The sequence below is a fragment of the Pseudophryne corroboree genome, chromosome 2 (genome assembly GCF_028390025.1).
Source record: "Pseudophryne corroboree isolate aPseCor3 chromosome 2, aPseCor3.hap2, whole genome shotgun sequence".
Classification (NCBI taxonomy): domain Eukaryota; kingdom Metazoa; phylum Chordata; class Amphibia; order Anura; family Myobatrachidae; genus Pseudophryne; species Pseudophryne corroboree.
In genome coordinates, this window is record NC_086445.1 from 135,808,306 (window position 1) to 135,820,733 (window position 12,428).

A 12,428-nucleotide genomic window follows, 5' to 3' on the forward strand; every position below is an offset into this window, starting at 1 on the left:
CACCTTGAACCCTTTGGTCTGCAAGAATATTTAGGTAGGTGGTATGTGTCAAAGTAAAATGCACATGAATGGCAGGTTTCCTATTAGAACATTGCTCAGAGCAACACACTGCCTCCACCGGCTTACCTTCTTCTTATAGTGCATCCTGGTGCCATATCTTCCCCAGGTAACCACAGCCATCAACATGATGTAACAGAAAATGTGATACATCAGACCAGGCCACTATCTTCCATTGCTCCATGGTGCAGTTCCGACACTTACGTGCCCATAGCAGGCACTTGTGGTGGTGGACAGAGGTCAGTATGGTCACGGTGGCCGTTCTGCAGCTACGCAGTAAGCTGCAATGCTTTAAGTGTTTGGACAGGTTTCGATCATTACCAGCATGAACTTTTTCTGCAATCTGTGCTACCACAGCTCTTCTGTGAGATAGGACCAGATGGGCTAACATTTGCCCCCCACGAACACTGGGCACCCATGACCCTGGTTTCGTTCACCAGTTGACCTTCCATGCATCACTTTGGTAGGTTCCAACAACTGCATCGGAAACACCCCATAACGCCTGCCATTTTGTGGATGCTCTGCCCAAGCTGTCTAGCCATCATAATTTGGCCCTTATCAAAGTCGCCCATTTATTCCTGTTTTCAACACAACAACCTCAAGAGTTTTCAGTTGCTGTCTAATATACTGCACTCCTTATTAGGTGCCAATGTAACAAGATTATTAATGTTATTCACTTCACCCGTCAGTGGCTGATCACTGTATACACACACACACATACACACACACACACACACACACACAAAATACAAAGCGGAAACACAAAGCACGCTACCAATGACAACACACAAGTGCTGAAGTGAAACTAAGCATGTAATAAAGCAAAATGAACGAGGAGGTCATGAGCTTCACTTCAGCTTACTCCATAATGAAAGGAAGCCTTCATGGTTTCATGTAACATCATACCCTCCAACAGGACCTATTCCATTGGGTACAACTTACTCTGTTCCTGGACTTCCTGCCAAGGAAGTCTAGGGACAGCATTTTGTATCAGTGACGTGTGGTCACAATGGGTCATGTTGGGGGGTATGTAACATGCTCTCTATTTAAAAAGGAAAACACCATAAAGTAAAGAGGAGTCTGGTTTATTTTCACTTCTTTGTATAAATGATTAGAACAACTTATGAATACATTATTCTCAGCAGAAAACATTCCATCTCTGGATGACTGCTAATGACCATAAGTGGGAGCTGTAAAACTACCTTTGAGTGTAGATATCATATATTTAACTATCATGATGTTTAACGGTCATCCATTGATTAAAAAAGGGAATAGGGTGCCCCCTAGTGCTCATATTTTTCAGAAAAAGTCCAAATCTGAACAAAGAAGTTCTAACCCATGGACATGTCTATCACGAACGTGAAACACATAACTGGGGATTGTTTCCCTTAGTTCAGTTACAATACCGCTTTCCCCCATACAATCAGTGTAACCTTTTTTTAAATGCTGTAGAACACTGGTTTCCCAACCACAGCATCATGGCATATGCGAGTATCACACCAGCTTGCTGAAGGTCACAGGAATGTATAGGTCATAGAAGAACTAGATTAATAAAAGAAGCAATATGGGATGGAATGGAAACAATATTTTGTACTGATAAAATTCACACAACTAACAAATATCTCTAATGTATGTCTTTCTATATATAATGCCATTATTACAATATAGACTACGCAGTGTGGATTTAAGTGCTATGCAGGAGACATATAGAATTTCATCATTACCTTAACACTAACACACAGGCCGCCACCAAGGAATAGGCCAGAAGTGTCCCAATGGACATCAAATCCACCAAGTCTTTTAAGTCAAACAAGAACGCCATCAAGGCTGGAAAGCAAGAGAGAGGAAATAATTCTGGTTAATAGAACTTAATGATCTGAAGAAATGGAGTTAGATTTATTTAGTTAGGTTTGTGTATTTTAGGCTATGGGTTTCTATGTTATGCAACTCGCAGAAGGGTCTCTGTTTAAGGTACACATATGTGGTGAACTCAGGGGCAGATTTATTAAGCCTGGTGAAGTGAAGTGGAAGGTGATAATGCACCAGCCAATCAGGTTACAGACTGGGTTTGAAAAATGACAGTTAGGAGCTGACTGGCTGGTGAGTTATCACCTTCCACTTTATCACTTCACCAGGCTTAATAAATCTGCCCCCTCTATTACAACTCAAAATAACATTCAGAAAGCTAAAATGATATCATGGAAGGAGATTCCGAAGACAAAAAGACGTTAATGTTCTTACCATTACCTTTTACTAAATAAACATTGGCAGATTACCAGAATACTAGATTCAGATGCCTGGGCCACAATCTGCCTGCACCAAATAAAGTGACGGAGCAAAGTATCTGACTCAGGAACACAAGACCAGTAATGCATGAGGCAAGATCAAAAATATATCCTATGGGTGACTGGTCACATTTCTCTCTCTTCATGCCCTGAATAGCCTCTAGTAGTTTACAGCCAACTGCCATTAGGTATTTTAAGATTGTACAAAATTATCAGATTTATTTATTGTTCTTTATATAATGCGTACATAGGGGCACACTCAGTTGTGCGCTCAATTTGAAACACCCTGTGGTTTTTCCTGCAGCCGGACAGTTTTTCCCTTTTCAATTGAAGGAAGGAAAATGAGAAATTGATTTCCATAGAAATCACTGCGTCTATTTTCTTGCAACCCCAACACACAGATTTTTCCTATTAATTTTAAGAAAAATCACCGGGACTTGAATCCTAGAATCAGGAGTACAAATTGTTAACTGTACACCACAAAGACAGGGAGGATGCTCAATGGAGGTTACAACACCAAAGACACAGGGGGAGATTTATGACATCTTGGAGAGATAAAGTGGAGAAGTAGCTCAAAGCAATTATGCAGCTTCTGTTATTTTTCTAGCACAGTCTGTAAAATGACAGAAGCTTATAGGTTGTTATGGGTAACTTCTCCCCTTCACCAAGAATTGATAAATCTCCCCCACTGTCTATTATATGGATGATAGAAGTAAGTATCATTTACAAGGGAGCTATTTTGCCATTTAGTGAACTAAGGTGACTAATAAAAGGATTGATACAGAATTATTTTTATTTAAGATCGGTACAAAGCTATTCCGGTATAGTATAGCCTGGGGAACATTAGTGTTGGCTGAATAATGGGCATCTCCGTCCTTACCTGCCACAAATCCAGATGAAACTGTAGCTATTACCGGCGTCTTACTTTTCTCACTAACTCTGGCTAAAACTTTAAATAGCAGCCCATCATCCGCCATGGCATAGATCACACGAGGCATAGGAAACATGGAACCAAGAAGGCTATATAGAACAAAAATAATTACATATAATTAAACAATGCAACATTCAACCCAAATGTGATACAAATCACCAACTTAAAAAGTATTAACCACAATCTAGTTTAATTTTTAGAAAAATTAAATAAAACATACATTTTTGCAAAATATTTTTGCACATTATTCGCTCTGGTCCTATTTGTCTAGGATTCATAAAAGTTAAAGTGTGACAAAATAAAATTCTATCGTTTGAAGTTAGTCTCTCCATGGTCTTAAATGTTGTACTGAGACCACAATAGCTAGCTACCCCGTGAATGCCAGGGCGAAAAATGCGAGCTGACCATATGCTGAATTTGTATTATATTGTTAAATAATGTACACTTGAGTGAGTGGTGCGCTCCCCTAAGACCATCTAAAGTGACGTACCTGGTAGAAAGAGCACACAGGGACCCAACAGCCACAGCGTATCTCGCGCCATGCCATCCTATGTAAGTGAACGCCTCCGGCAAAGGGCTGAGGGTATCCAGCTTATAATAGGGCTGCATGAGGGTGAGGGCCGCAGACACTCCAAAGTACGCCACAAAGCAGATAAGGAGAGATGCCACAATGCCGATAGGAATGGCTCGCTGAGGGTTCTTCACTTCTTCACCTGGGAGCAAGAAACAAACCTATAATATGTATTATCTATCTTGAACCCAAAGAAATTTGGGTTCAAGTGGGTGCCAGACTGCGCGCGCGCGATAGATAGAGAGAGAGCGAGAGAGAGCGAGAGCTAGTGAAAGTGAGTATTTTTGTGAAAAAAGCAATACATTGAAACAATAAAATGAGACCATTCCAACAGTGGTTGTGCCATATTGTATAAGCCCTGTGGACATCATTGGAGTAATTCTAGTGTAAAGTAATTTACCTATGGCCGTAGCCTGTACCCACCTGTAGTAGCGATGCAATCAAATCCAACAAATGCATAGAAGCAGGTAGCAGCCCCAGAAAGTACTCCAGAAAATCCATAAGGCATAAATCCACCAGTGCCATAATTCCAAGTGCTGGAATTTGTATTACTACAATGAGAATGTAAGAAACAGATCACGTACCTCACATTAATGGACACAGTACATATACTGTAGGTCTGTTAAATTTTACATTTGATATATTTCTGCATTGCGGCAATGCTCCGCTGCCAACATAGCAGCCATATATAAGGTACTGCTGACATCACATGTATTCCTGCGCACCTCAATGGAGTGCGAGGCACGCCTTGTGACATGGTAGTAGTTGCACAGTGTCCATCAAGCTTAAATGTATCCTTCTAAGTCCTGTTTTTTATTACCTCGAGGCTCTGTATTACCAGCATAAATATATTCAGTCAAATCTGTGTCCAATACTACTTGGCTACTGTTCCAAATACTCCTTGTACTAGTCTACACAAGATTTAAATAGTGCAAACAAGCATAGAGTAGACCTGAAATGGGCTGCTTTCATCTGGGGCAATAATAAGAATTTACTTACCGATAATTCTATTTCTCATAGTCCGTAGTGGATGCTGGGGACTCCGTAAGGACCATGGGGAATAGCGGCTCCGCAGGAGACTGGGCACATCTAAAGAAAGCTTTAGGACTATCTGGTGTGCACTGGCTCCTCCCCCTATGACCCTCCTCCAAGCCTCAGTTAGGATACTGTGCCCAGACGAGCGTACACAATAAGGAAGGATTTTGAATCCCGGGTAAGACTCATACCAGCCACACCAATCACACCGTATAACCTGTGATCTGAACCCAGTTAACAGCATGATAACAGAGGAGCCTCTGAAAGATGGCTCACAACAATAATAACCCGATTTTTGTAACAATAACTATGTACAAGTATTGCAGACAATCCGCACTTGGGATGGGCACCCAGCATCCACTACGGACTATGAGAAATAGAATTATCGGTAAGTAAATTCTTATTTTCTCTAACGTCCTAAGTGGATGCTGGGGACTCCGTAAGGACCATGGGGATTATACCAAAGCTCCCAAACGGGCGGGAGAGTGCGGATGACTCTGCAGCACCAAATGAGAGAACTCCAGGTCCTCCTCAGCCAGGATATCAATTTTGTAGAATTTTACAAACGTATTTGCTCCTGACCAAGTAGCTGCTCGGCAAAGTTGTAAAGCCGAGACCCCTCGGGCAGCCGCCCAAGATGAGCCCACCTTCCTTGTGGAGTGGGCATTTACAGATTTTTGGCTGTGGCAGGCCTGCCACAGAATGTGCAAGCTGAATTGTGCTACAAATCCAACGAGCAATAGTCTGCTTAGAAGCAGGAGCACCCAGCTTGTTGGGCGCATACAGGATAAACAGCGAGTCAGATTTCCTGACTCCAGCCCTCCTGGAAACATATATTTTCAGGGCCCTGACAACGTCTAGCAACTTAGAGTCCTCCAAGTCCCTAGTAGCCGCAGGCACCACAAATAGGTTGGTTCAGGTGAAACGCTGAAAACCACCTTAGGGAGAAACTGAGGACGAGTCCTCAATTCCGCCCTGTCCGAATGGAACATCAGATAAGGGCTATTTCAGGATAAAGCCGCCAATTCTGACACGCGCCTGGCCCAGGCCAGGGCCAACAGCATGACCACTTTCCATGTGAGATATTTTAACTCCACAGATTTAAGTGGTTCAAACCAATGTGACTTTTGGAACCCAAAACTACATTGAGATCCCAAAGTGCCACTGGAGGCACAAAAGGAGGCTGTATATGCAGTACCCCTTTTACAAACGTCTGAACTTCAGGGACTGAAGCTAGTTCTTTTTGGAAGAAAATTGACAGGGCCGAAATTTGAACCTTAATGGACCCCAATTTCAGGCCCATAGACACTCCTGTTTGCAGGAAATGTAGGAATCGACCCAGTTGAATTTCCACCGTCGGGCCTTACTGGCCTCGCACCACGCAACATATTTTCGCCAATTGCGGTGATAATGTTTTTGCGGTTACATCCTTCCTGGCTTTGATCAGGATAGGGATGACTTCATCCGGAATGCCTTTTTTCCTTCAGGATCCGGCGTTCAACCGCCATGCCGTCAAACGCAGCCGCGGTAAGTCTTGGAACAGACAGGGTCCTTGCTGGAGCAGGTCCCTTCTTAGAGGTAGAGGCCACGGATCCTCCGTGAGCATCTCTTGAAGTTCCGGTTACCAAGTCCTTCTTGGCCAATCCGGAGCCACGAATATAGTGCTTACTCCTCTCCATCTTATCAATCTCAGTACCTTGGGTATGAGAGGCAGAGGAGGGAACACATACCCTGACTGGTACACCCACGGTGTTACCAGAGCGTCTACAGCTATTGCCCGAGGGTCCCTGGACCTGTCGCAATACCTGTCGAGTTTTTCCCAACGGTTTATAATCATGTGGAAGACTTCTGGGTGAAGTCCCCACTCTCCCGGGTGGAGGTCGTGCTGAGGAAGTCTGCTTCCCAGTTATCCACTCCCGGAATGAATACTGCTGACAGTGCTATCACATGATTTTCCGCCCAGCGAAGAATCCTTGCAGCTTCTGCCATTGCCCTCCTGCTTCTTGTGCCACCCGGTCTGTTTACGTGGGTGACTGCCGTGATGTTGTCCGACTGGATCAACACCGGCTGAGCTTGAAGCAGAGGTCTTGCTAAGCTTAGAGCATTGTAAATGTCCCTTAGCTTCAGGATATTTATGTGAAGTGATGTCTCCAGGCTTGACCATAAGTCCTGGATATTCCTTCCCTGTGTGACTGCTCCCCAGCCTCGCAGGCTGGCATCCGTGGTTACCAGGACCCAGTCCTGAATGCCGAATCTGCGGCCCTCTAGAAGATGAGCACTCTGCAACCACCACAGGAGGGACCCCTTGTCCTTGGTGACAGGGTTATCCGCTGATGCATCTGAAGATGCGACCCGGACCATTTGTCCAGCAGGTCCCACTGGAAAGTTCTTGCGTGGAATCTGCCGAATGGGATTGCTTCGTAGGAAGCCACCATTTTACCCAGAACCCTTGTGCATTGATGCACTGAGACTTGGCTCGGTTTTAGGAGGTTCCTGACTAGCTCGGATAACTCCCTGGCTTTCTCCTCCGGGAGAAACACCTTTTTCTGGACTGTGTCCAGGATCATCCCTAGGAACAGAAGACAAGTCGTCGGAACCAGCTGCGATTTTGGAATATTGAGAATCCAACCGTGCTGCAGCAACACTACCTGAGATAGTGCTACACCGACCTCCAACTGTTCCCTGGATCTTACCCTTATCAGGGAATTGTCCAAGTAAGGGATAACTAAAATTCCCTTCCTTTGAAGGATCATCATCATTTCGGCCATTACCTTGGTAAAGACCCGGGGTGCCGTGGACCATCCATACGGCAGCGTCTGAACCGATAGTGACAGTTCTGTACCATAAACCTGAGGTACCCTTGGTGAGAAGGGTAAATTTTGACATGAAGGTAAGCATCCTTGATGTCCCGAGACATCATGTAGTCCCCTTCTTCCAGGTTCGCAATCACTGCTCTGAGTGACTCAATCTTGAATTTGAACCTCTGTATGTAAGTGTTCAAAGATTTTAGATTTAGAATCGGTCTCACCGAGCCGTGATAGAGAGAAAACTGAGGTACCCAACAGTGCGCACAAGGCAGCCAGTAGTGCAGTATACCCACAAGAGGCTTTTCCCACCTCCCAAGTGAAACATACAATGCAAAAGATACGTGGAATACCGCTTCACCAGCGCCTTACTACAATATGGAATTATGCTTTCTCAGTCTGTAGAATCAATATATCTCCTCTCGGATTTTCTGTACTTGAGGAGATTTCACAGACCTCAAGTATGGATTAGGTACCGAAAAGAGAAAATGGTGGGCAAGATAGTGTAATACTGTTTAAAAATTTAATGACATACAAAACATGTCTCTTTAAAAAAAACAAACACAGTATGCAATTATAAAAACATATCAAATCTTGCAACTGACACCATCAGTGTCGGTGGGAGTAGGGGCTAATTACCGGATCCCTGAAGAAAACTGGGCTCATAAGCATATGATGGACATCAGTCTGAGCAGAGAAAATCACCAGGCTGCAACTTTGAGCTGACCTTGAGAAAGACCCGGGGAGGGTCGTAACGCGTAGGTGCTCACTTCCTTGTAACAGACCCCAGACGTGGACGAGGAGGAGGACAGGCTGATCTGATCGTTGATGGAATCTTGTGATTGAGGGATCCCGGAGCTGCAGCCTGGTGATTTTCTCTGCTCAGACTGATGTCCATCATATGCTTATGAGCCCAGTTTTCTTCAGGGATCCGGTAATTAGCCCCTACTCCCACCGACACTGATGGTGTCAGTTGCAAGATTTGATATGTTTTTATAATTGCATACTGTGTTTGGTTTTTTTAAAGAGACATGTTTTGTATGTCATTAAATTTTTAAACAGTATTACACTATCTTGCCCACCATTTTCTCTTTTCGGTACCTAATCCATACTTGAGGTCTGTGAAATCTCCTCAAGTACAGAAAAGCCGAGAGGAGATATATTGATTCTACAGACTGAGAAAGCATAATTCCATATTGTAGTAAGGCGCTGGTGAAGCGGTATTCCACGTATCTTTTGCATTGTAGGTCTCACCGAGCCGTCCGGCTTCGGTACCACAACAGTGTGGAATAATACCCCGTTCCCTGTTGCAGGAGGGGTATCTTGATTATCACCTGCTGGGAATACAGCTTGTGAATGGCTTCCAAAACTGTCTCCCTGTCAGAAGGAAACATCGGTAAAGCCGACTTTAGGAAACGGCGAGGGGGAGACGTCTCGAATTCTAATTTGTACCCCTGAGATATCACCTGAAGGATCCAGGGGTCTACTTGCGAGTGAGCCCACTGCGCGCTGAAATTCATTGAGACGGGCCCCCCACCGTGCCTGATTCTGCTTGTAAAGCCCCAGCGTATACTGAGGGCTTGGCAGAGGCGGGAGAGGGTTTCTGTTCCTGGGAACTGGCTGATTTCTGCAGCCTTTTTCCTCTCCCTCTGTCACGGGGCAGAAATGAGGAACCTTTTGCCCGCTTATCCACGAAAAGACTGCGCCTGATAATACGGCGTCTTCTCATGTTGAGAGGCGACCTGGGGTACAAACGTGGATTTCCCAGCTGTTGCCGTGGCCACCAGGTCTGAAAGACCGACCCCAAATAACTCCTCCCCTTAATAAGGCAATACTTCCAAATGCCGTTTGGAATACGCATCACCTGACCACTGACGTGTCCATAACCCTCTACTGGTAGAAATGGACAACGCACTTAGACTTGATGCCAGTCGGCAAATATTCCGCTGTGCATCACGCATATATAGAAATGCATCTTTCAAATGCTCTATAGGCAAAAATATACTGTCCCTATCTAGGGTATCAATATTTTCAGTCAGGGAATCCGACCACGCCAACCCAGCACTGCACATCCAGGCTGAGGCGATTGCTGGTCGCAGTATAACACCAGTATGTGTGTAAATACATTTTAGGATACCCTCCTGCTTTCTATCAGCAGGATCCTTAAGGGCGGCCATCTCAGGAGAGGATAGAGCCCTTACAAGCGTGTGAGCGCTTTATCCACCCTAGGGGGTGTTTCCCAACGCACCCTAACCTCTGGCGGGAAAGGATATAATGCCAATAACATTTTAGAAATTATCAGTTGTTATCGGGGGAAACCCACGCATCATCACACACCTCATTTAATTTCTCAGATTCAGGAAAACTACAGGTAGTTTTTCCTCACTGAACATAATACCCCTTTTTGGTGGTACTCGTATTATCGGAAATGTGAAAAACATTTTTCATTGTCTCAATCATGTAACGTGTGGCCCTACTGGAAGTCACATTTGTCTCTTCACCGTCGACACTGGAGTCAGTATCCGTGTCGGCGTCTATATCTGCCATCTGAGGTAACGGGCGCTTTAGAGCCCCTGACGGCCTATGAGACGTCTGGACAGGCACAAGCTGAGTAGCCGGCTGTCTCATGTCAACCACTGTCTTTTATACAGAGCTGACACGGTCACGTAATTTCTTCCAACAGTTCATCCACTCAGGTGTCGACCCCCTAGGGGGTGACATCACTATTACAGGCAATCTGCTCCGTCTCCACATCATTTTTCTCCTCATACATGTCGACACAAAAGTACCGACATACAGCACACACACAGGGAATGCTCTGATAGAGGACAGGACCCCACTAGCCCTTTGGGGAGACAGAGGGAGAGTTTGCCAGCACACACCAGAGCGCTATATATATACAGGGATAACCTTATATAAGTGTTTTTCCCCTTATAGCTGCTGTATAGTTAATACTGCGCCTAATTTGTGCCCCCCTCTCTTTTTTAACCCTTTCTGTAGTGTAGTGACTGCAGGGGAGAGCCAGGGAGCTTCCCTCCAACGGAGCTGTGAGGGAAAATGGCGCCAGTGTGCTGAGGAGATAAGGCCGCCGATAAGGGGGCGGAGCCTATCTCCCGTTTTTTTATGTATTTTGGCAGGGGTTAAATGCATCCATATAGCCCAGGAGCTATATGTGATGCATTTTTTGCCATCCAAGGTGTTTATTATTGCGTCTCAGGGCGCCCCCCCCAGCGCCCTGCACCCTCAGTGACCGGAGTGTGAAGTGTGCTGAGAGCAATGGCGCACAGCTGCAGTGCTGTGCGCTACCTTGTTGAAGACAGGACGTCTTCTGCCGCCGATTTTCCGGACCTCTTCTGCCTTCTGGCTCTGTAAGGGGGCCGGCGGCGCGGCTCTGGGACCCATCCAAGCTGGGCCTGTGATCGTCCCTCTGGAGCTAATGTCCAGTAGCCTAAGAAGCCCAATCCACTCTGCACGCAGGTGAGTTCGCTTCTTCTCCCCTTAGTCCCTCGATGCAGTGAGCCTGTTGCCAGCAGGTCTCACTGAAAATAAAAAACCTAAACTAAAACTTTCACTAAGAAGCTCAGGAGAGCCCCTAGTGTGCACCCTTCTCGGTCGGGCACAGAGATCTAACGGAGGCTTGGAGGAGGGTCATAGGGGGAGGAGCCAGTGCACACCAGATAGTCCTAAAGCTTTCTTTAGATGTGCCCAGTCTCCTGCGGAGCCGCTATTCCCCATGGTCCTTACGGAGTCCCCAGCATCCACTTAGGACGTTAAAGAAATCTTAGTTATATCCAGGACAACAGAGAGGGGCGAGGAAGGGGGACCTCAGGCATGTGCATTTATAGCATGTGCACACTTCACAGTGGTGCATAACTTCTTCATAGTGAAACCAACAGGGTGTGGCCAAGCCTCCTCCAGTATAGGGGCTCCCAGCACCCGTGATTAACCCCCTGCACTCCTGATTAACCCACTGCCTTATACATACTCTGATCAGAGACTACATTTTAATCCCCTAATAACCTTCTGATCCAGTGATGGCAAGTTACGGTAAGCCTCAGCATCCTTCAGTATAGCCAAGATTAGTCCTTAGCTGATTAGCTTTGCACACTGGGAAAGGTCAGCTCTGGGGAATTAGTAGACAGATCTTAGACAAACATTTAGACCGTCAGTCACACTGTACAGACATTCTATACTAATTCTCTCATTATGAATAGCTCCTCTCTCTCCACTAAGAACAGGTGTGACATATAATAGCCTCCATGAATACAGTGTAAAACAGCAGAGCTTCCGAACGTACTTGTCGAAGTGCGTAATGTTGGTCCCGTTGAGGTCATCCTCTGAAAGCTGCCAGTTCTTAATTGATCCTTTCACAAAGCCGGAAACGATGACAAAACACAGGACCAGTACGTTGACACATGTGAAGATCTTGCTTACAAGGGCTGATTCTTTGACCCCAATGGTTAACAGAGCTGAGAAGAAGAAAAAATTAACACAAAGGTGAGGACAATACTGGATGAAACCATTAGAAAGTTACAGCTACAGTGAGGACTTTGTTTTGCAGGTAACGTGCATGTATGTATTACTGGGGAAATTATAGATAAATGTGACAGGACAATTACATTATTTATATTAAAACTGAATATGGATTGCGTTCCTCTTAGCAGTGTAAAACAAAGGTACAGTAAGAAACTACTTCGGCATATGTACAGATGTGTCCCGTACACCTGGCGTCTACACATCAAATG

The 12,428-nt window shown here is 45.2% G+C and overlaps 1 protein-coding gene across 1 annotated transcript in view; it reads right to left on the reverse strand.

Moving 5' to 3' along the window:
- SLC7A1 (solute carrier family 7 member 1) overlaps positions 1 to 12,428 on the reverse strand; it is a 91,992-nt gene that overhangs the window by 10,678 nt on the left and 68,886 nt on the right. Inside the window, exons 4-8 of the mRNA XM_063951744.1 lie at positions 11,981 to 12,152; positions 4,268 to 4,395; positions 3,764 to 3,986; positions 3,223 to 3,362; positions 1,782 to 1,884 (exon numbers count right to left, since the gene is read on the reverse strand). Of these exons, the coding sequence (XP_063807814.1) occupies positions 1,782 to 1,884; positions 3,223 to 3,362; positions 3,764 to 3,986; positions 4,268 to 4,395; positions 11,981 to 12,152 (766 nt within the window). The remainder of the gene's footprint in view (positions 1 to 1,781; positions 1,885 to 3,222; positions 3,363 to 3,763; positions 3,987 to 4,267; positions 4,396 to 11,980; positions 12,153 to 12,428) is intronic.